The sequence below is a fragment of the Bacillus rossius genome, chromosome 7 (genome assembly GCF_032445375.1).
Source record: "Bacillus rossius redtenbacheri isolate Brsri chromosome 7, Brsri_v3, whole genome shotgun sequence".
NCBI classification, from domain to species: domain Eukaryota; kingdom Metazoa; phylum Arthropoda; class Insecta; order Phasmatodea; family Bacillidae; genus Bacillus; species Bacillus rossius.
The window spans coordinates 52,615,383-52,639,571 of NC_086335.1; the positions used below are offsets into that span (position 1 = coordinate 52,615,383).

At 36.3% G+C, this 24,189-nt stretch overlaps 2 protein-coding genes across 8 annotated transcripts in view; both read left to right on the top strand.

Moving 5' to 3' along the window:
- The window catches only part of LOC134534020 (protein abrupt-like), a 354,312-nt gene extending 348,044 nt beyond the window's left edge, over positions 1 to 6,268 (top strand). The window contains exons 6-7 of one of the 3 annotated variants that reach the window (XM_063371961.1): positions 1,388 to 1,509; positions 5,746 to 6,268. In XM_063371961.1, coding sequence (XP_063228031.1) covers positions 1,388 to 1,509; positions 5,746 to 5,748 — 125 coding nt within the window. In that variant the 3' untranslated portion in view covers positions 5,749 to 6,268. Of the gene's footprint in view, positions 1 to 1,387; positions 2,597 to 5,745 lie in introns of those variants that run through there. The other 2 variants (XM_063371919.1, XM_063371958.1) reach the window with 2 other exon arrangements.
- Positions 6,269 to 11,873: 5,605 nt separating this feature from the next.
- Positions 11,874 to 24,189, top strand: part of LOC134534025 (AP-5 complex subunit beta-1-like) — a 37,399-nt gene continuing 25,083 nt past the window's right edge. The window contains exons 1-5 of one of the 5 annotated variants that reach the window (XM_063371967.1): positions 11,874 to 12,361; positions 19,685 to 19,820; positions 20,733 to 20,839; positions 22,174 to 22,363; positions 23,288 to 23,392. In XM_063371967.1, the coding sequence (XP_063228037.1) occupies positions 12,359 to 12,361; positions 19,685 to 19,820; positions 20,733 to 20,839; positions 22,174 to 22,363; positions 23,288 to 23,392 (541 nt within the window). In that variant the 5' untranslated portion in view covers positions 11,874 to 12,358. Of the gene's footprint in view, positions 12,362 to 18,047; positions 19,010 to 19,684; positions 19,821 to 20,732; positions 20,878 to 22,173; positions 22,364 to 23,287; positions 23,393 to 24,189 lie in introns of those variants that run through there. The other 4 variants (XM_063371965.1, XM_063371966.1, XM_063371968.1 and 1 more) reach the window with 4 other exon arrangements.

A 24,189-nucleotide genomic window follows, 5' to 3' on the forward strand; every position in this document is an offset into this window, starting at 1 on the left:
CCCCATCCCAACTATATTTTCCAACAGAATTCCTCTTCCTAATACACTGTGCAAAGTACTGTGGCTCAGCTTTGTAAAATATTTAATCTATTTGTATGAAATAAGTGAACACAAACAGCTAATATCTTAAACCTTGGTGTGGTCCCAAGTAAGATTCTACACTCTTGCTTCGTGTGTTACATAATTTAATTTTTTTATTGAGTTAAATTACTACCTTATGTTAAACCTGTGAAAGCCAGTGAAAATTGTTTTCAAATGGTGTTTATATTATCAACAACTGTTTACATGAAATTCATGTTTACAAAATATCTGTTGTGAAAAATTAAATATGAATATTTTAATGCATTCAATTACCTAGTTAAGTATTCTGGCTAAAATAATACCTAATGTTCAGGTTAGGCCGCTGAGTGAGACAAAATTAGTGAAAAAGCAGGCCAAGTCTTGGCCCAACATTCAGGGCCAACTATTGTTTCTATTATGAGAGAAGTATTTACCTACCTATGTGAAACTGTAATTTTTAACAGTAAAAATATTCCATTTCAAATAAGCTCATATATGTGATAAGTAGTGATGATTGTAAAAAATGGGTATAAACATTATTGCAATGGGTGTGTGTATTGATGTACTTGTGTTAAAAGTTATATACTTACTTGGCATAGTAAAAATATTTAATTTTGCTTGAAAATAATTGAAATAAAATAATAAAAGAACTGGAATGATATTATAAATATGGTTGGTAAAGTATAAATTCAATCAAATTAAAAAATTTCAGTAACTATAATCAGTATTCAGTATTAATATAAATATGTGTATAAAATTAATTATTTAAAATAGTAAAATAATCAAGATAAATTTTATTTAATAATAGAAAAATATCTGAATTTTTATTTAAATTTATTAATTTTAATTATTTATTAAATAATAAAATATAAATTTATAATGCAAATAAATTATACATACGAGAATATAACCCCACTTAAATAAATACACTTGAAAAAGTTTATAAACCCAATTTCTATCATTATAATTCACAATAAAGAAATTATTTTTTAGTGATATGGACCAGTATTCAATATCAATCACTAAAGTATAATATTTAAATGCATGTATATAATTTTTATTTGTTCTTAGCCTTTTTTTTCATCTTGTGAAAATTTTGTTAAATAATGCGCAACAATCATAAAATTTCTCTCATAATTTTTTTCATAACGTGCCTAAAGAAGTATTTCTTCAAAAAACATGCATGATAAACTACTGTGTCATTTAATTCTGATTGTACCTGCCCCTTTAAGGTTCAAGATGAAAATAAATGTGGATATTAAATGAAATAATTTTGCATGACTTGGTGTGTCGCAGTCTGACGGAAGAGGGCCGTGCCCTGTTCCAGGCTCCCGTGTGAAGTGTCCCCTGTGCTGGAAGACGTTCTCCCGCCCGGACAACCTGCGTGCCCATGTCGACAACATCCACGGCAGCTCGCGCGGCCCCTTCGCCTGCGTCGTGTGCGGCAAGGTGGCCAAGAATAAGATGAGCCTGCGCAAGCACATACACCTGTACCACAAGTGACACACCCGCTCACCGTGCCCGGGTAATTGTAAAGTCCGTGAAACATTTCAAAAAATTGGTACAGTGAAATGGCTAAGAATTATGTTACAAATTATATACCATGTGAAAGAAAAACTCTGAAAGTTTTTTTTTTCTCTAGTTATAAATGTTCTATGTGTCCACCTTGCGTCATACGACACACATCTAATCGATAGTCCAATTCTGCCCATACCCGACCCAGAATATCAGGAGTGATGGTAAGAGCAGCTGCTACGATGCGGTGTCTCAATTCGTCAAGGTTCTGTGGTAGAGGTGGAACATAAACACTATCCTTGATGTACGTATCCCCACAAGAAAAAATCGCAACGTGTCAAGTCCGGTGATTGTGGTGGCCACGGGAGTAGCACTTGGTCAGCGGCCGCCCCACGGATCATACAGCGATGTGGCAACGTCTCATTCAGATAATCTCGTACCACATTGTGGTAATGAAGTGGAGCACCATCTTGTTGGAAGATGAAGTCTCTGCTATCAGCTTCAAGTTGTGGTATAAGCCACAATTGCAGCATGTCGAGGTAGGTGATACCAGTGACAGTTCTCTCAGCGAAGAAGAAGGGGCCATAAACTGTCTTGTTTGACATGGCACAGAACTCGTTAATTTTTGGTGAATCTCGGACATGTTCGAGAGTTGCATGTGGATTCTCTGTCCCCCATATGCGTGTGTTGTGTCGGTTTGACTCTTCCGATTCGCTACGGGCATATTCAAGCACACAAAAGGCTTCCTCTGCCTGGTTCGCAGCCATTTTCAGCAACTACATGCACTAGCGCCCCTGTCGGTTGTTTTTTTTAAATAGCTTTTTGGCACTACATTCAAAAAAACTTTGAGAGTTGTTCTTTCACGGGGTATATAATTTGTTACGTTATTCTTTTCCATTTCGCTGTACAGATTTTATGAAATGTTTCACGGACATTATAATTACCCTGTATGTAGCTTTTTTTTTAATGTGCCGAAAAAAGTATAACTTTAATCAAATGAAAAAAATAAAAAATAAATAAATTTTGTAAATTGTGGACATAATTTTCTAGACTCTGGCCAAACAAACAAAATTCAATAAAAAAACTGTTTTGTGGTAGCCTTAGTGTTCAAGTGGGATACCTAATAGATTTTTTGTACCATTACTTTAAACCACTACTGAAGTATTGAATATTGAAAAATTTTATGTATATTGTTATTATGTATTGTGTTATGTCTGCATTTCTCTAGCAGTGTCATTTGAGTGATGTTTTTGTACAACTCACGATTGTATGAATGTGATATTACTGTGATTACACTATTCAAAAAATATGATTGATGGTAGTTTATTGAGGTGAATGTTTCTGGTATGGAAAAGGAAAATAATAGTCAGAGTCTGAATTCGACCAACAAACTTCAGCTATAGGTTCATCACGAAAGACAGGTTGAAAACATACAGGTATACATGAACACACACACCCACATACCAACGACTTATGGTCTATAAGTGCTTTCAAATGCTGGTATATGTCTGTGAAGTTGGAGCTGAACAGGTTTACTGCAAATAATAGAGACAGAATTCAAGATTGAACACTGAGCATCTCCATAATATTTCATAGAGCAAAGTTCTACAGTCACTGCAAAAAACTTCCTTGTCCTAAAATATTTTATTGGCATATTACGTCTAAAACCTTTATTTTCCGTGCATTTTTGCGAAGTGTTTTTACCGTCTATTATTTCTAGGAAATCATTGTACAAGTGCAAAAGGTTTTGCGGTGGTTGTCAAACTTTTTTTCAGTTGAACATTATCCAAATGAGTAATATTCCAGCTTAAGTAATTACTAAATTATTTGCAATGAACCATTTGTTCAGCTCCATCTTTGTTCTGAGCCTGCTTGTACGAGGTGCTGGCTGGTTGGTTTGTAGGTAACTTCTTGCAGGTGGTGCCCAACTTTGCGTAGTGCAGACTTGCTTGTGGTGCCTGGCCACACACAGTGACTATATCTCTTGTGTGTTTGAACATTTATGTTTTTTGTAATTTTTGTCTTTTGTATTTAATGTTTTCGTGCCCACCATAAGTGTGTCATAAATAACGGTGGGCATGTCACGAATCTTCATAATTAAGTAAAAATATGTAAATCTTCAAAGGCATAAATCAGCCTTGGGAAAAACATTGCACTATAATTTTGTAACATATTTTCATTGTGATTAAACTGCAGGCAAAGCTTTTCTGTTAAATTCAGGCAACGTGTATAGGTAGCTCTCTGCATGCTGTTTACATGTCGCTATGACACTACTGACCTGTGCTTTTTTCCCCACAACTTTGTGTGGAGCAAGTGCGGCCTATGTAACTTTATGAAACAAACACATCAGAAGTGTGATATAAGATTACATACAACTCTCAACATTGTTCATTTGTGTTGTGTGTTAGTTAGGATTGCAACCTTTTAAATATGTATGCACATTGAAGTGATGGAGCAGTAACTTTTTGAATTTATTCCCTTACAAGTTACAAAATAAAAGTCTGTACTCATTAGTTTGAAACTATTTAACAACGAGAGGTGCTTTTTCTAGTTACTTTTATCTTTACCTCGGAGGCATAAGACCATAAACCATATTTTTCTTGAGAGCAGTTTAAAGAATTTTAAATACTAGTTCGTCACTTATTTAATCAACTATTTTCTACCCAAAACATGTAAATTTTTTGACGTATTGTAGATCTTATTGTCATATGCCACTAGAATGAGTGAAATGGTGATCAAGTTTATGATTAAAAGTGCATTTTGTCGACATAGTACTTTATGCCTCTAAGGTACAAATGTGTTCTTGTGTATGTACTGTCATGTTAATTACATAATTTAGCTTATTTCACAGCTTGTAACTTACAAATCAGTTAGAACTACACAGTGAAACAGTAAAATTCACAGATATTGTTGGGTACATGAAGTCGTGTAGTCTTCTTGAAAATCTGCACTATTTTCAATACTATTCTGGGACTCTTTTGCAAGAGACCTGCAAACTGTAATCTCAAAGGGTGGCCACGCATGTGTTACTACAAGCATACTGCATGTGGCTTCAGCCGCTATTGGCGCAAACTTGGCGCAGACCACAGCTTGGCTGAAGTATGGTGTTTGCATTGTGGAAACAGTTTTAAAGGACTGTATTTTATGGCAGTGACTGTGTTTGATGATGGAAACCCCAGTTTACAACCTTTGTTATATTATTAACTATCATCAGACATGGTCAAGCAACATTTCCACAATTTTTTTGGGTGTTGCAATATGGCGATGGCGAGGTAACAAAGTGACTTCAACTATGTCACAGCATGCCCTCTCCTGAAGGTTCCTACCTCCATGGTCAGCCACCCTTATCAAGAGAGGCTGACAGAGGGTTGAGCTGCTTTGTTAGCGGCAGCCCAATATCCACGAACCCAGAGCTCTTCAAGCCAGGTGAAGCATGGCATTGCAAATAAGGGGAGCTGTGCGTAAATTCGTACCAGAGTTAAGGAAGAGAATGTGCAGTTTTGGAGATAAGTATGAATAACAAATGCATGTAAATATATTGATGCAGTGTGATCATTAGGATGTCTATTTATGCCCAAGTCTGAGAAGAGGCAGATAACATTGTTATTGCTGACAATAAATGTTGATTATTTTTCTTTCCTTGTGTTTGGGTGTTCTTCCTGTAGGAATGGAGTTGCATTGTCCCAGATTATTTTATGAATGTTGTCCCAGACATATTCGACAAGACTACACGTTTGAGTTTCACTCTCTTTAAGTTGCTTGTGGGCTCTTAAATCTGTGTTGAAAGGGACCTGCCAGTTTCTCCAATGTAAATTCACTGGAGATCTGATAAAACCAGTTCTGAAGTTTAAACTTGTCTGTGGCTGATTTTTCTCTGGTGGTCATGCTGTGACCGTTTGTAAAGTCAGGATAGTATTAAGAACATTTTTGATAAAGTAGCTTTTAAAGAGCATACGGTGTTTCACTTTTCAGTTTACCCGAGCAAAGTTATACAACTGCAAAAAAAAAAAAAGTTTTAACTTAAAAAAAATTTTTTATGCAAGGATAAATGGATAACGTGTTTACAGTTATTTTGAACCGTGCTGAGTGGGCTGTGTATAGTGAACTACCTCCATGTTAATGAATGTCCAAAAAGTGCAGAAAATAACAGATTTGTTTTGTGTGTGGCAGTGAGGTTCGTTGCGAGATCGTCTTCTCTGGGGGCAGGAAACGCCTGCCTGACTTGCGGGCGCCGGTTCAGCAACAAGTACAACCTGAAGGTGCACATGCGGGACGCCCACAGCCGGGCGAGCGGACCGATCGAGTGCGGCCAGTGCGGGCGCTCGCTCAAGAACCTGAGCAGCCTGCGGGTGCACATGTACGAACGACACCTCAGGGACACCTCTTCAGGCGACGTGAACATTTGTCGAAGGTTAAGTGCGAGACAATAAATTATTTCAAATGCAAGGTTTAAGGTATAATTTGAAGGAAAAACTGCCTACTGTAGCCACACCACGGTACGATTTCTGGAAGGAAGGTTTTTTTAAAAACAGAAACTTTGCTGTAACGTCTTTAATAAAACAAATATTGCATCTGTAAGAACAATACCAAATTATTTTTCAAAATACATTTTTAATGTGACCAATTGTAACTGCGAGAGGTGGGGAAAAAAACATGGCATTAAAGGACAAATAAATTCTTATTCACTATTAAATCTGTTGTAATTTATTGTTAATCTTCGAACAGTATCCAAAACTTTTCCCTGAAACAATTTTTGGTAAGACGAACCATTACTGCAAGGGGTAGAAAAAAAAACAGAGGTTGGAATAGAAAAATAATAACTTCCGTACCATGTACACTATTGTATACATTCTTACTTATTTTTACTTTTTTACGATAATGTTAAACTTTAGTTGAAAAAATAAATTCTTATACAACCAATAATTTGCAGAGGGTGGACATAAGAGTTGAAGAACAAAATAAAATTGTAATACAATCAAGTCCGTTTACTCAACACTATCTAAAACATTTGTCTTAATTTTTGATGAGATGAACTATTGGGTTTTAAAAAATTCAAAACTTCCTTAACATAGCCTACACTATCAGATTCGTTCAAACTTATTATAAACCTTCTAAACATAAAATTTTCTTTTACTATGTAGTTAATATGATATTTTTATCAAACTAATATTTACAGTAGCTTATCCTGAAGCAGAGTGACATTTCCACAAAATAAATTACAAAGAGCAGGTTTTTTTTTCCCCATTACCTGAAATGTCTTTTGATTATTTTGTTAAGACACATTGCCTATCAACAAGTAGTTAATCAGTATTAACCATACTGTAGAGGCTATGTTAGGGTAGTTACACTTGAAAAACTGTAATACCAAGTTGATTAGGTTAGTCAACTACAAAGGAAGGAAAAGTTAAACTTGAAGATGCATTACTCTGAACGATAGAATTAAGTTATGCAGCGGGTTCCTTCAAACTGCACCGAAAGTGGGACCAGCCATGGGGCCGATGTAAAAGGATTAAGAAACTTGTACTATGACGGTTACAGACAGTGATGGCAAGATGTTGTAGACCCCGTGGTGCGCAGTTGCGTCCGACCCCTGAGACGAGCGAGCGGTCATGGGGTGGAAGCTATATAGGACCAATCTGAGACCACTTTAGCTTTACTGCGCATCCGCTACTCGCGCTGCTGTGCCCTATTTTGAACTCACATCTTTGTTTTGTTTTATATTTTTCGCGCCATTTGGAGCCGGTGATGTTTGTTTATACATTTAGATTTTATAAGTTGCGTAGGATGTAAATTAATTCTAATCTCGATTTTATTAATTTACTGCGACCAAATATGTGTGATTACAGCCAACACAACCTCAATTTGGCATTGAATACCTACCTATTAACAATGAGGTTAGATGAATTGCAAGAAAAGTGATTTACTGTAGCATATTTTCTATGATGACATCAAGATGTGCATTCACACAATGTAAAAATGACATAAGGATTTTATCTGGAGGGTTGCGATCTATCAACGTACAAAACAGTGTTTAAAAATCAGCAAAAATGAAGGACTTCAAAAGCAAGAAACAGATAACAAACAGACCATCCATATCCTGAGTGATGAGTACAACTACACGTTAAAATAAGTGTGTTTTGTTTGTTTCATGTTGTAATAATTTTTTATTATTTTAATGGTTTATTTTGGTGGAGAGGGGCATGTCTGACAAAATACTGAAATGCTGTTGGTTGGGCTACTTTATAAAAATTTAAAGAATCATACAATTGTGTGAACTTTTGGTTAATTAGTTTAAATGTAGCTATCCAACCTAACCAACCATGCACCTATTTACAGTATTTTTATGTAGTTAACTTAATCATAAATAATGTTAGGAAGTAAAAAATGCATTTCCAGAATTTTTTTTTAATTTTTTTTGGATCACCCCTCTCCACCATAACTACCTTTACTGGCTCCTGCAACTCTTTAATGGTGATATATAATATTATTTTGGGTTTTATTTTCTGTTTGTAAAGAAAACAAAGTTTTGCACAAATAAAATTCCCTGAAACGTGTTGTGTGGTTTTGATATAAAGGTGGGAAACTATCAGTGTACGAACAAACATTATATTCCTGATAGTGTTTAACTTGGCATGTGTTTTAATAAATATTGTTTCAAACATTTTACTTTTTTAAATATTACAATTGAATGTCAGATTTTGTAAAGCTGTAAAAATACTCACTGAAAGTAAGAAGCTTACTTAAAATGAAAATAATATTGATAAAATTTATTTCATGAAATATATATATTTTTTCTTTTATTTCTTACTAAGTTGGTTGTTTAATATTAATTCCATTTGTGAATAGTAAATAATGGTTGTCTATTATTTTGTGTGGGGAATCATTTAGTAGAAAGTTAGTATAATTTTATATCTGATATTTATCTCTCAAAGAGCAGAAGAAAAATGTAATCACAGCTTGAGATAATCTTAATGAAGAATTTTTATATGACCTGACTATCTGGCTATGAAACATTACCATTATAAGTGAACATTGGTGTATTTTTCTGTGAGTGGCAATGGATTTTTTGAGAAATATACTTTTATGGTTTTATGATTATGTAGCTATGATATTGCTAAAAGGAAGCTATGACTTAATAGTGTAAGTACAGAAATAATCTTGAAAAGACTGATAACTACACTACAATGCCTCATCACATGAAGAAATTTCCTCCTGAAAAGATTTTAATCTTTCGAGATGATATTGTCTCTTGATTGAGTTCCAACTCAACTTAGCAATATACAATAGGGATGAAGTTATGAATATTAACAATTAATACTTAAAAAGCTAAATATTTTACTCTTGAAAAGAAATCAGTGTACATTAAATGCATTTAGGCCTACTTAAAAAAAAAATCGCAAAACATAGCAGAATGCACTAGCTTTATTATTTGTCAATTCTTACAGTTGATTGCACTCGCAGCATCAATTAATGTGTCTAATTTCTGCATTTGGACGAGAATGTGTGTTGATAATAGTGTAACTTATATATTGAAACTTTCAATTAGTAATTACTGTGTTTATTTTCGTGCATTATTAGTAGAGCCTTTCATATATTTAAAAAAAATTTAAGTTTCATAGTGAATAGACATTTGGTGACCATAAGTTACAGTCTTGTAACAATTAATTTTGCAGAATAACAGTAATGATCACTACAAAAATTTTGCAAAAAAATTATAATTACATTTCTTAGACACTAATAATACTCTTGTTTCGTGGTACAGCAACAGTTTTTTCCAGACAAAGTTAAACGCTTTTGGACAGGTGATAGAATGAACATTTAGGGGCTGCTGCAGAGTCAGGAAAGTAAAGTTTAAGCAAATGTAGAAAACTAGAAATTCTTTACTTTACAAGTCATGATTGTGCAACCCAGCCTTAGACGGTGGGCCCGCGCGTCGCCTTTCGCAAATTACGGGATTGGCTGACTCCAATCAAACTCTCTCCCTCAACCTCGACTGACGTGAGGACGTAATTTTAGTAACGGCACGTCAGAGCGCCCAGTGTATAATGATAGTGTACTTAATGTAGGGAAATCATGTGACTGTAATTGTAAGTGTAATTGCCAACGTTAATTAAACGTCCACTCCACACACTCCGTGCGCGACATGTAAACGACAGTGCAAAACCATGTACGTTATTTGTGAACCACCCCAACCCAGTTAGGGATCAGCGTACTATACTGTGTAGGGCCAGTGGGGCAACAGGCATTAGGGATCCCTAACATCACCACCACCGCCGCCGTTCCTAGTGGGCCACGCAGGGGCATTCGTACCTCATGACCCACCTCGTGGCTAACCACCGAGTTAGCCTGGCGCCCTCCCGGACACGTTTCTCCGCAAGAAAACAGCCTTCCCGCTAGGAACACCGCCGAGTCTCGAACACGAGAACCCGGGCGACGGCAATGTTACCGTAGATTTTCAAGCAACGTTATTATGAGAATTGAAAAATATATTTTTTATTATTATAGATGCATGTTTCAATAATTCTTTGAGTTAAAGGATACAATAAGAAGCTATTAGTTTATCCCTTCACTGTTTCATGTAGGTATCTTGCATTTTCCTTTAAAATTGCAATTTAATTAAAATTATACGTATAGTAATATGGTAGTGTTTCTAATCACAAGAATTTTATATTTACCACTTTATGTCTTAACAAATTTAAAAACCTGAGGACCACCTTCCACAGTAGAATATAATTCATTTCAATTTTTTGCATAGTACTTTAACCTTTTAACGTTACCATCCATTGTTCATCAAAAAATTTGTTAGACCTCATAAATTAAAAAAAAAAAGTCTAGTTCTATCATCCAAGAAAGAACTTAAATAAATAAAATAACCCCTAGTACTGAACACTAGAAAAAAAATTATATACACTGCTATTTCCAATTTCTGCTAATAATTAAAGCCAGAGTCAAAATCAATAAATTAATAAAATAAAGCATTGTTTACAATTAAATAAAATGCTTCAATTTTCAAAATTTTAAATCAACGTTTTTTTTTTAATGTTTGTTTATTCTAAGTTCATAACATTATTTGCATTTTCGTAATTTTGAAATTTTGAAATTGTAATATTAAAAGTTTAATTTGAATATCCCACCATTCATGCAGCTATAGTAGCTCTTAACCTGGGTTTACGATTGATTTCCTTAAGAATTATAACTTAACATCGAGCACACGATTAAGTCAAAACTACATTTTCCAGTTTATGATTGACATAGAAGTCGTTAATTCTAACCAATCACAGCACCAGGGATGTTAGACGTACCAACTTGTTGGTACACATACCATTTTTCAGGGTCTTGTACCATGTACCAAGTATAAATTGTGCTGGTATGCAGAAATACCAACTTTGAACATCGACCATACGCGATGCGCCATGCATTACCAATTAACATTAGGCGTGGACGAATAATTTGAATAGTTGCGTTTTAATAATTCCATCTGTATACGTTTAATAAAACTGCATTTTAAGAGAAATTTTTAAGTGCTAATTTAATTGAAACCATTCATACTAGGTGCTAAAGTTTTTATGGCCATCTTATAATTTCAGAAGCTAGTTCTGTAGAAATTGATCACAGCGCCATGCCGTATTGCCGTCATGGCGTGCGGATTGAATAAAAAATAGGTTACCAACCTTATCATACTTTATTTGTTGACAATTGTGTAACCTTTTATGTTTCCAAAGTATATATCGTATTAAAGCAGTTTATATAAATATCATATATATATATATATATATATATATATATATATATATATATATATAAAATCTATGAAAAAAAATCTACAGGATCTTTGTCAGTGTAAGATCTTGGAGTGTACCAGTTTTTCTTCTTCAGATACCAGCTTTTAGTGACATCTGTACCAGGTTCGTTGAGCCACTGTCTAACATCCCTGCACAGCACAAAACACATGGTCGGCCATTGTTCGAAACGGAGAAGCAGGTTTGAAATAGGTTATTGACAAATGGGATATCTACTTTTCGAAATGGATGATGATTACAAATGACAAATATACGAATTCTAACCCAAAATACTGCCTCGTTCGGTCCAATAATAAGACATAAACTTCCGGTTTGTTGTGATTGGTCGCTTCCCTTAAGTCTTAACGAAAAATATAAAAAAAATATAACCATTTCTGTTAAAGGTGGGTTTACGATTGAAAATTAAGAATTAAGACTTAAGACTTAGTCGGATACTTACCATATGACTCCATGTAAACTAGTGGAATGGTTTATGATTGTCGTGTGTGAACCATATGATGACTTAAGACTTAACAGAAATGGCTATATTTTATATTTTTCGTTAAGAATTAAGGGAAGCGACCAATCACAACAAACCGGAACCTTTCAACCGGAAGTTTATGTCTTATTATTGGACCGAGCGAGGCAGTATTTTGGGTTAGAATTCGTATATTTGTCATTTGTTATCATCATCCATTTCAAAAAATAGATATCCGATTTGTCAATAACCTATTTCAAACCTGCTTCGTTTCGAACAATGGCTGACCATGTGTTTTGTGCTGTGATTGGTTAGAATTAATGTCTTCTATGTCAATCATAAACTGGAAAATGTAGTTTTGACTTAATCGTGTGCTCGATGATAAGTTATAATTCTTAAGGAAATCAATCGTAAACCCAGCTTCAGTCTTAAGTCATCATATGGTTCGCACACGACCCGTCAAAATTCACACACGACAATCATAAACCATTCCACTAGTTTACATCTTGAGTTTACATAGAGGCATATGGTAAGTACACGACTTTCACAATTGAAAAAATAACAGTAACAGTAAGTCATGTGCATAGGATATGAACGCCATGTTTCCTAACCTAACGATTCACAATAGCAGAAAGTTGGTCGTGTGCATGGGAGCGAGGTCGTGCGCATAGGAGTGAAATGAATATATTTTATTTCGGTCGCGTACGCATGGCACAACAGCCAATGAGAGAAGAGCAGGGTGCTTTTTTGGCGGGACTAGAAATTTGTTTATATTTATTAAAGATATTGTGGTAAGAAAATGTCGAGATAATAATAGTACGTATTATCATTATTTTGAAAGTTAATATGTTTATTTACTAACACTGTTAACAGATGTCGCATAGTTCGCGAAATTTCATTCGCTGAAACTAACAGCAAGAATTCAATTGAACCGATTTCGCAGTTCGCACAGGTCGTGTGCACAGGTCGTGTGCATGGCTTGCTATGCACTAGCTTAATTTTTTTAATTGTGAACCCAGCCTTAAGTCTTAAGTCTTAATTCTTAATTTTCAATCGTAAACCCACCTTCAAACGTTCCCTGGAGGGAAAGCCTACGATTCACTCGTTCTTCTGGACATCCCGAATACTCACGTTGGCAAGCCTTTCAACAGACGAGAGAGCCAAACGCCCGATCGTGCATCTTGGGTTTTTTTTGTTCATTGTAAATAAATATACATCTCATGATAACTAATGGTCAATTAGGTTAGGTTAGCTACATTATAAATACTTTAAAACATTGTGGACGGTTGATTTGGTTAGGATAGCTACATTAAAGATACTGTGAAATAATGTAAACGGTTTCCCCCAAATAAATACACATTTTGTGGTACGGGAAAAAAAATGCGAGCATGAACTTCGGGAACTTCGGGTTTGGCTCTCTCGTCTGTGAAAAGAAGGGTTGCCAATGTAAGTATTCGGGTATGTCCAGAAGGACGAGTGAATCGTAGGCTTCCCGCAGCGGCGCAGCGCTGTCTCGTGTGACAGTGATGCCAACAGTAATATGTAGTATTTGGGAGAATTTATTTTACCTTTATTGGTGCATCTGGAGAGGGCCCAAAAAAAATAAACACCCAAAGAGTAACATTGCTGTTACCACTCTGGTATACTCTTATTTACTCTATGGATGATAGTTGAAAGAGTCAAGTTAGAGAGCAGTGTAATAGGTTAAAGTGTTTAGGGCCGGTTTCACCAAGCAGGTTTAATTTTGTTACAAAACGAGATTTACAAAACTAGATTAAGTATAATCGTAAGTTTAATTCCGACGTGTGTTTCACCATCGTTACACAAGTTTAAATTAATCGAGATTTCTAAAACTCGATTTATAAATGCCTTCCACATAAAAACACCCATTACCTAGCTAATATACCCGAATATAGCCGACCTCCGTAGCGTAGTCGGATGCACACCGGCTTACGGTGCGAGGGGTTCTGGGTTCGAGTCCCGGGTAAGGCATGGGTGTTAAAATTTACAGTATGAGATTTGATTGCTACGAAATGATAGAAGATTGGAATGATTTAGTTCTGGTTGTGGGCGAAAGCCGTTAACCATTCCAACAATTAAAAAAAAAAAAAATTATACCCGAATATCTGTCGGAGATACCCGAATATGTATTTTTTTCCCCTCTTGTAGATGCAGCTTTTGGCCGAGCGTAATTTATGGTGGCCGCATTAACCTAAAAAAAAAAACTTTTTATTTTTTTGAAAAATTAGTAATATCGTGGAAATTGTCATATCGCATATAAACATGATTGGCAATGGTGCAGTTTCAGCTGTAATTAAAGAAAAGCTACAAATAAGTCGAAATCTTTCGCCACATGAGAAGTCAGTTTTGTTAGATCAGTCTATGTGCAGACTGTTTCGACAGACGGAAATGGGTTCTGAAGTCCACTTCATCATAGTTTTCAAAATAATTACTCCTTTCGCGAATTGTACGAGGTCGACGCAAAAGAATAAAATCATCTCCATCCGAATCTTCTTCAAATATAACATTGTAAGCTGCTCGAGCCATTTGTTTACATACGTTAAGCGAGATTAGCTGCGCAAACTGGAAGAACTTGGCCAGTTAATATAAAATCTCGCTTTACTCTGGAAAATCGAGATTACGCATGTGGTGAAACGCACAATCGACTAAACGAGTTTATATTGAAACTAAACGAGATTAAGGGCGCGGTTACACGGGAGTCTGAACTACTTCAGGTGAACATGTTCAGCTGTTGAGTGCGGTTACACTAGTGATGGGCAGAACGGTTCTTTTGACCGAACCGGTACTTTCGGATCAGTTCCGTGAAAGATTCGTTCAGAACGATTCGTTCATCTCGGTCATTTCGTTCTTTTCTGTGAATAGGATCTGGCTCTTTTATCAGGTGTCGTAACTCGTTCATCCTTTAGAGTATTGGCTACGTGTTTGCTTCCAGCCTCCCCTCGTTATCGCGTGACCCGATAACGAGAGGAGGCTGGATCGCGTGGGTGGTTATCTTTTTCTACTCTGCATGGGTAAATGAAATTTCAAACGTCTAGTTGTATACTGACTGTTATAAAATTATTGACTGTTGATCGCTGCAAATGCTTCATGCAGTGATTCCATATAATACGGGAGCATTAAATCTAAGAATGTTAGGTACGAAAGTGATCTTTCTTAACTTTAATTTGTAATCGCACTATTATAGCTAGTACTTGAACATTGCTTTTCGTAGCCAGTGAATCACAGTTGCGTATATGAAACAAGATTATTTATATTGTATTACTTTTTAAGTTACAAATATTAATATACAGGCTATTTACACTCTAGAGAGAGTAAAGTGTTTACATGTAGACCAACACATTTTGAGAAAAAAAGACAAAAATTAAATACTACTACTGCGATTCAGTATGAAGAGAGAAAAATGAAGTAGGTACATTAATTAACACCTAAATGGTAAGTGTGAACATTTGTAGTTACTTTCCCTGTTATTTTTAATTCATGGTTTTTTTTTTTTCCAAATTTGTGTATGTGAATGTGAAAACGCAATTTTAAACCACTACTTAACAGTTGACATTTTCAGGTATAGATACTTTTCATGTTACCCTATTTTATTTGATCAGTTATCGTTTGCTCTTATGAACATGCTCACGCAGTGATTACTAATTCTTCAGACTCCTGACGTCATGAATCATTTCACGAACGAATCAGACCGGGCGCGTGGCCGGTTCTCTCATCTCGTTCTCTCGTTCTCTCCGCGTTTTCGTTCTTCCGAATCTTTCAAGGTACCGGCTCTCAAAGAGCCGGTTGGTTCTCTCGTTCTCTCCGCATTTTCGTTCTACCGAATCTTTCAAGGTACCGGCTCTCAAAGAGCCGGTTCTTTACATCGCGAACGAATCGCAAGATTTCGTTCTCTCAAAGATTCGTTCTTTTTGAACGAATCGTTAACGAACGACCCATCACTAGGTTACACACAGTCTGAACATGTTTCGTTCGAGGCCATTTCCCATTTAACTTAAACAGGTTGGCAAAGTAGTTCAGATCGACATATCTTCTACATTAGCCTCTGATTGGCTGGTTAGAATATAGTCTTTTGCAGAAATTCTAGATGGAAAGTGTTTCTGGCACAAGTTCGAGTAATATTTTACCGAATGCAACAAAAAAAATCAACATAATTTATATATATATATATATTGACGCCGTCCCCGCTACCTCTGAGTATTTAGACGTGATTTTGTTCAGTTCGTGATCTCAGGGAAGGTTCGGCCTTGTGGCTAGAGGTAGGGGTCAACGCAGTAGGGCCCCCCGAGCTGTTGAGGCCACTCGGGACGCCTGAATAATAACACAAAACCTCTTCAGATAGTTGGTGAATTTAATACAGCACAGCCCAATACATGGTGCTGCCCGTTCTGGCCGTAACGGTTTGCCCGACGCGACTAGTCACACGCGCAGCTCACTCCCTCAGTGGCGGCTCACGATTCTTATGCGCGTGAGGGGCAGACTCGTATACGTGACGCGAAAGTTACAAAAGACACTCTGACATGGCACACGATATTTTGAAGCACAATACACTACACTAATACCTAGCTCTGGATAAACTGGGCTAGCAACACGTAGGCCCGTGTCTCCGGCGACTCTACGTGGTGACTAGGTGTGTCCCAGGGACTGAATCGTTATTAAGTTTGGTGGCGCACTGCAGTACGACGGTGATACATAAGCCCTGACATGACGAATTACACTTAGGCGAACAACTATTCCGCTAACACATTACACTTGATAAACTGGGCTAGCAACACGTAGGCCCGTGTCTCCGGCGACTCTACGTGGTGTCTAGGTGTGTCCCAGGGACTGAATCGTTATTAAGTTGGATGGCACGTGTCGCCTGCTGGCTGCCCCGTGCGGGCCAAAACTAAGTAGCCTGTAGGCTAGGTTGGGCGTGAAGCGCCGACGTAAAAACACATACTCTCCCCACAGTACTTACGTATGACGTAAACACTCATCTCGGAGCACTGATTGAATTAAGTTAAGTACCTCATGGTAAATTTAGGCCGACCGCGGAACTGTACAAAAGGTTGAAAAGAAATTACACTATGGAAAACTACATGTCGGTGAATGCAAAGGTTGAAGGTTCCGCGTTGCGCGCAGGCTGCCGGCCTGGTTGAGCTCTCGAAGGACACTAGCGGTGTCGCCGCGCGCGACCCCCCTCCCCCGCCAGCCCTCCCGCGGAAACGTGTGAATTTCGCGGGAAACTGAACCGGCCAGGTTCGGGACAAATCGCACATTGAAACATGATTTTGCAAAGACTTAATTATTAATTAATAAAAAATAATGTTTAATAAAATCCTGTGGAAAAACATAATTATAACAATTTGTTGTAGTGCGGCGGAAGGATATGCCACACCCGGCCGGATCCTTGCGCCGGTGTAGCACTCGTTGTATGGCGTTCGCCTCGTCGCACGAACTGCACTTTGCTGCGCGCACGGGCGCGTTCGGTGCACACGCTTTTGCGAGACGTTGATGAGGCATAGCGGTCTATGCGACAGAGGAGCATTGGCGGTCGGCGTCAATATATACATATATATATATATATATATAAATTGATCCTGACCTTAATTTTCTTAAAACTGAGATAGGTACTCTCGCTCAAAAAATAATAAAAAATAAGTTTAAAAATTTTACTGTGCATTTTGTTTGAATTCCCGATTTGTAAAAACATATTGAGCAATATGTAAACACATTTCATTTCTGCTGATAATGCTGTATATACAAGTGAGAAAATCCCGCGTTTTCTGGATACAATTACAAAATAGAGATCAACAACACAGTCATTCGTTGACAGTAGACAATCGATTTTAGAGCTAAACACACTTTTCAGCAACTACCGTGTAACCGTACACTTTCGCGTTTGTAAACGTGTTTACTTAAACATGTTCACCTGAAGTAGTTCAGGGTCCCGTGTAACCGCGCCCTAATTTGCTTAAACTACTTTGGTGAAACCGGCCCTAAGAGTTCGTTAATTACTTACTCTTTTTCCTAAGAATTTTTTTTAATATTAAATAATTTTGTGGTGTAGAGTTTTTTTATGTTACTTTTATTAAATTCAAATTTTGTATAGTTACTCTATTATTTTTTATTATTATTTACTTTTTGAAACGTATGTAGCTTTATATGAAAATATTCTAATATTATTTTTGGATTGATGTTTTTGAATAGAAACTTTCTTGTTAAACCATCATGGATTCCTACTGTATTTTTCTTTGTTGGTGTTAGGCACATACACATGGCACTTGACCGAGGTGTTTACATGGTGAATAAGAATAAGGAAAGACTGTCTTAAAAATGCCTGAAATAATGACAGATAATATGATGTTTTTGCAAGAATGGACTGATAAACTCAAAATATACAATTTACGTATTAGTTATGAAAAAGAGTGTAATTTAAATGAGAAAGTAAGGCTATAGTTTGAATCGTGTGTTTATTTTCACACTAATAATTGTTTACTTTAGAGGCTGTGTGATCCTGACCCATTCCTTGGAGAGGGTTAAAGGAATTGACGAATGTGACAATGTGTTGCGTAGTACAGTCAGTTGGGGCAACGGGGATGTAGTGATTTGTGTTCTGGCGGCGGAAGGAGAGACAGGCTACCATAGATTTAATTTGAACCTGAAATGGGGCATGCTGCATGAGAGGAGACGGATGGCAGATGCAAGGCTGTTAAAGGTTGTGAATGGGTGAACTGCAGAGTAGGCTTATAGAGTGTGTTCTACAGGGTAGGGGAATACAGTGAAGGAAAGTTGCATACGATATGTAGAGGGAAAGCACTTTTTTTCTTGTGAGGACAGTGGGATTAGAATGAGTTGTTACGATGGTGAGGGCATTTACAAGGAGTTATAAGCGGGTGTATTTTGTTTTGGAGAGATGGGGGTGGGCAGTTATGTTTCATTTAAGCACTGCAAAATCATTAACAAAATAATTTATTATTAACATCATTGTACTCTGACTCAAAGGAGAATTATGTAGTAAAAGATAACTTAAAAAAAAAAATATGGGTGTCTGACATACCTACCTTCCAAGGCGATCTGTGCATCCACCCTTCTTCTTTTCCAATAGGCTACTTTGTAGTCATTTCACCCTTCTCCCTGCATAACCACGTACCATCCTGAGTTTCACATTGAATAGGTAGGTAATTGTGGAGTTAAGCATCTTTTTTCCTAAAATACATTAAATAACCTGACAATTTTTTTTATTTCTACCATTGTTTTTGATTGTCACTAAAATGTGTTCCATATGACAAAAATTTAATGATGAACATATGATGTTCTATGATTTTATACTTATTAGGTCTGTACATTGCATTTTAAAATAGCCTTGCAACTTACAGTTCTTATTTTGCTAGCAGGTAAACATAATAAAATGTAAGAAAAAATCTTTATTTTCATATTCTTTTAAGTCACAATTTATTATTTTAACCATTAAAAAATCTCCTATGTATTACCATTCTTCCGTTGTCATGATTTCAGGCTCCTTATGGTCTGATATTCAGGTACCATTTGAATGTTAGTACATTTTTTTCCTTTCCATTTTGAGAGTCTTTGTGGCCATGGTCAGTAACATATCATGCTTGTGTGATGGGGGTAATTGGTTGAATCCCAATACCCCTGCATGACTCAGATTTCTGAATACAAAGTCAGTTATTCGGAGCCCACTTGAATATTTTGAGCGGTATTCAAATCAGATTGTGTTTTTTTTTCTGAAACACTGCTCAGTGTTTCTAAGTAGGTGAGAAACATACATCTGATTATTTATCCTTCCACCACTGCACCACTGAGTGCTTCCGAACGGCACATGTTGCAGAAGTTCCTGGCCGATGTTGCCAAGCAGGTGGCAAATGGCGAGGACTGGCGAGACCTGAGTTGGACGGTCGGCCATCACCTACTCTGTCTGTGCAACCACTTCTTGAGGCAGTCCGAGTCCTCGGAGATTCATGATGGTGTTTTTTGGTTTTCCAGTCTTGTAATGAATAGATTTAATTCAGCTGTGTTTACTACCAGGGTCATCTAAAGAAACTAAGGGCTCGGTTGCAAGAAGTGTTGTCATTACTAATGTACAAATTTTCAAAACCCTTCAGTTAAAGAAAACTGAAGAATAAACATGACCAAGTCCATAACTGTAAACGTATTCAGTGCATAAAGTATTAATTGTAAGGTTTTCAATTAATTCTATTAACAAAATACTTGTAATTTTTGTCCCATCAGATTAAATCCAATAATTAAAAAAACTCGAAACTAAACCGGGGCGTGGAGATTTTGCCACCCTTGCCTTCCTTATAGACAGCCCTGTTTGGTACAATATTGCAATAAAGTGAGTAATAGTTTGTAGTCACAGTTGTAATATTTATATTGAAAACCATATTTATGCAAGTATTTTTTATTATTTCCATCTTTTGAAGTCGACAACATGTACAGAATGGGCATAATGGAGTCCCACATTTAAAGAGCTATAAAATAAATTTTGTGTTATCTGCCTATGATAGGAATGTGTGATCCTAGGGCAGTGATTGCCAACTTGATTCTTTTTTAGGGCCAGAAATCATTTTTAGAACTTATCTGATGGCCAGAGACACCTATATAATAAATATTAAAATACTTGCAATATTTTTTTAATGTTATATTATTCTATAGGATAACAGTTAAATACCAAATAAGGCATATGATGAAAAAATGTGAATTTTTTCTTTTAAAAATAATACTTACAAAAAATTTAAACTTAAATCCAAGAAGAATTACCAATGAACAATAAATAGATTATAAACATGCAAATAATATTTTCTAACATTTGTGTGAGGATACCACGGCTCTGCTAGCTGACCTTTACTGTTATAGCGGTAGATCTTGTGTTCCAGAGCTGTGCTCGCTGCTGGAGGCATGCATTGCTGCTTGCGGTGACGTTGACGTCCAAGACAGGGCCAGGATGTATCTGTCGTTGCTGCACACATTGTCTGGGAAGAAGGCAAGTCAGATGGAATGCCTCTTGGAATTTTTTTCTTGGTAATTCAGCACACTAAACTTCTTCGTGTTGCAGCAAACATGGCATCAGAAATTTTTTTTCTTATTGATACTGCCATTGCTGCACGTAAGCTGTTTAAAATAAATTTTTTTTATTTAAAGTAAAAGCAAGTAATTGTATCCATTTCACTTAAAAAGTCAGTTTTATTCAGTTATGTATATTGTGAAGATAACAACATTAAACAAGGTAATAATTTTTACAAAATTGTTTTTCAAGCCTATGAGGGTTATATGTTTGTTGTATTAATTTAAAGTTACTCTTGTTGTGGAATATTAAAATTTTTACCCCCTAGAGTTAGGAGGTTAGATGACCCCTGCGAAGTCAAATTGATATTTGTGATGTAATGATAATAATGGGAAGATTTTCCAGTGAGTGAAAGTTTTGAAAGTAATACACCCTGTCCTAGCTTTGCAGAAGTATCATAAACAGCCTTGGTGATGATTAAAAAAGGTGGGAAGGCTCACAATTTTCCATTCCTAGAAACAACTACTAAAAATGATGGGCAAATCCCATTGCAATGATGTGAATAAAAAAAGTTAGGCATGTGCGGACTATATTTTTCAATTTGAAGTCAATGAAAAAAACCTAAGTACTCACTGAATTCAAAGTCAGAAATCAATAAATATGTTTAGGTTGGGGAAAAAAGCTTGGAAATTTGATTCTTCCAAATTTGATGGTAGTATGTCTTTTGGTAAGTAATAATTTATACCTGTGGTTTCTTCTGCCATATTTAATTTTTTTAAGTGTGATACAGAAGAAAATATTTTTTTTTGGAACTCATCATTGTATTTTTAAATTTCTATATAAAAAAAAGTATATTTGTGCAGTATAAAATTGTGTGCAAGTTCAGAAATTTATTTAAAAATTATATAATAATTATAATTGAATTTTCTAATAGTTTGGTTAATGCGAAACTCGTTATAGAACAGTGACAAAATTATGGTCCCTTCAGGTTTCTATTATTGAGGTTTGACGTTTATACATATGTAATAGCAGGATTAATTTATGCAGTTACAGTTAGGAGGTAAACACTTTAAGATAATTTCCTATTGTTAAGGTATTTCGTCCGGGGTATGCTTAAAAGTTAAAACTGACATAAAATATTAATGTTATGGGCACCACTATGTGAGAGGGCACGTGGACCTGATATTATTTTGGAATTTCGCTGAAGATGGAGATAATTGGTCTTTCGTTTGACTTGATTTTTTTGGAAACATTGCACACCCTTGGAATGAGGTAGGAGGGAAACTAGGTTTGGCGATGTGACGGGTGCACAGCTGAAGGAGATCCTGTGCGTCCCTGGGGCTGGCCTGGCCTCGCTGATGAGCGATGAGGCGGAGCTGCGGATGGCGTCCCTGGCGAAGCACCTGAGAGAGCCCATCCTCGCCCTGGCCAAGCAGTGCAGGGAGCCGCCCCCAGCCGAGAGTTGCGGCGGTGACGACGCGGGCCAGCCCACTTGGCCGGAAGGTTGGTCGACTGGCGGGCTCCCGACAGCAGCCAGCGTGGCAGGGGTAGGAGTAACGAGGCAGAGTGCAGGGTCACCACAGACCTGATGCAACTGGGACCAGGGCTATAATCTGTTGTTTTCTCTGGGCAGTTTCAGTTTTTTTTATTAAATATTAAACTGTAAAAAGTTGAAAAAAAATATTGATTATGTGTTATTTGTGCACTGCCAAATTGTAGCCGAAAAATTAAAAAAAAAATTCCCTTAGGAGGGATATGTAAACCTAACATGTACTCCATCTTGAATGCAACATATTTTAAGGTCTTAACAATGTTTTTGTCATTTACATTTGGAAATTTCAATTTCTGTAACCATTGATCGTAGTTTACTGAAATGCCTAATGTTGATAGTGATGTATTTTGCCCTGTGAATGTGCTGTTGTTTCTTGGTCTAACGGACATTGTATGGTTTTATTCCCCAAACATTACATGTATGTGCTATCAGTGATAATTTCCTTCTAATGTTAGCTTGGAGTTAGTTTTGAAGCAGAAGTGACTACTGTCTCACTGAAAAGAAACCAAGTTTAGTTACTGCAATTCAAACTTTAGATTTTTTAGAAATTTGCTAATGTGATTTTACACCATAAACACAGTATTCTACTTCTAATCCAAGTAATTACTATAATTTTTTTTAGTTAGTCAGTATGTATATGTAGTTTGTGTTTTCATTTAGTTAATGGTTGGATTCAATTTCTGACGGTTTGATTCATTTTTGTGTATTCATATGTATTTTGTATTGCTGTTAGTTAAGATTAATTCTGTAGTAGTTATTATTTATATACAAAGGAATTATAAAATCAGCAGCAATCTTTTACATGCACATGCAAGTAAATGTTTACTTGTTTTTGGATTATGGGAAAATTTCATTGTGATTTATTTTATTTCCAGACATACTGAAGGCACACTATGACCTATTGTCACATTTGAAGAAAGAGGCAGTTGATATCAAGTGCATCGTCAGACGAACAAAGGACTCTTCTGCTGACATCCAAGGTGAAGAGGTGTGCTGAGTGTAACTATAATCATGTACATTCTTATTCTTTCGTTTTTTTCCAAAATGAAAATGGAATTTTGTATTGAAAAATTAAACTTGGGACTGAAATATCTGTATCAAAACCATCTGATGAAAAATTAATAAGTGATAGAGACAGCAATCAATATTTTTTGCTCACCAGTAGCACTGGCTGGCCAATGGGCCATTGCTACCTTACCCTTCTCTTAACTGCTTCTGGTGTACAACATTCTGGAGGTTTGGTAAATAACTGATACACTCATGGAGTAATGATGAGTGGATAATTAGTCCAATTTTCATCTTCTAGGAATGGTCCAATCATTCACCTACAATCGGCCAATAGAACTGTCAAAATAAGCTGATTTAGACAATTTAGACACACGTGTATGTTTGCTTTTGGTATTCAAATAGACATTTGCATTTGTTAAAATTAGGGATGAGCATGTTGATTCTTTGGTGCTTTGATTCCACCAATTCTACCTGGAATTGGAACCATTGATTCTCAAGCTGTAAGAAGGAATCACACCACATATGGAAATGTATTATATTTAGATTGGTAGGTCGTAAGAACTGGTGATAATTTAGATGTAAAATGGATTCACATAAATTGATTCTTGCCACAATTGCATCTTTTCCTGCCAGTAAACTGTCAATATTTACACAACTCGCCTAGCACTAATACACTAAAAATGTGGTAAATTAATTTAACCCTTTCCTGCCTGGCGGTACTTGTGAGTCCCACAATGTTTGAAGCCCCATAGAAATAGTGTGTGCATGT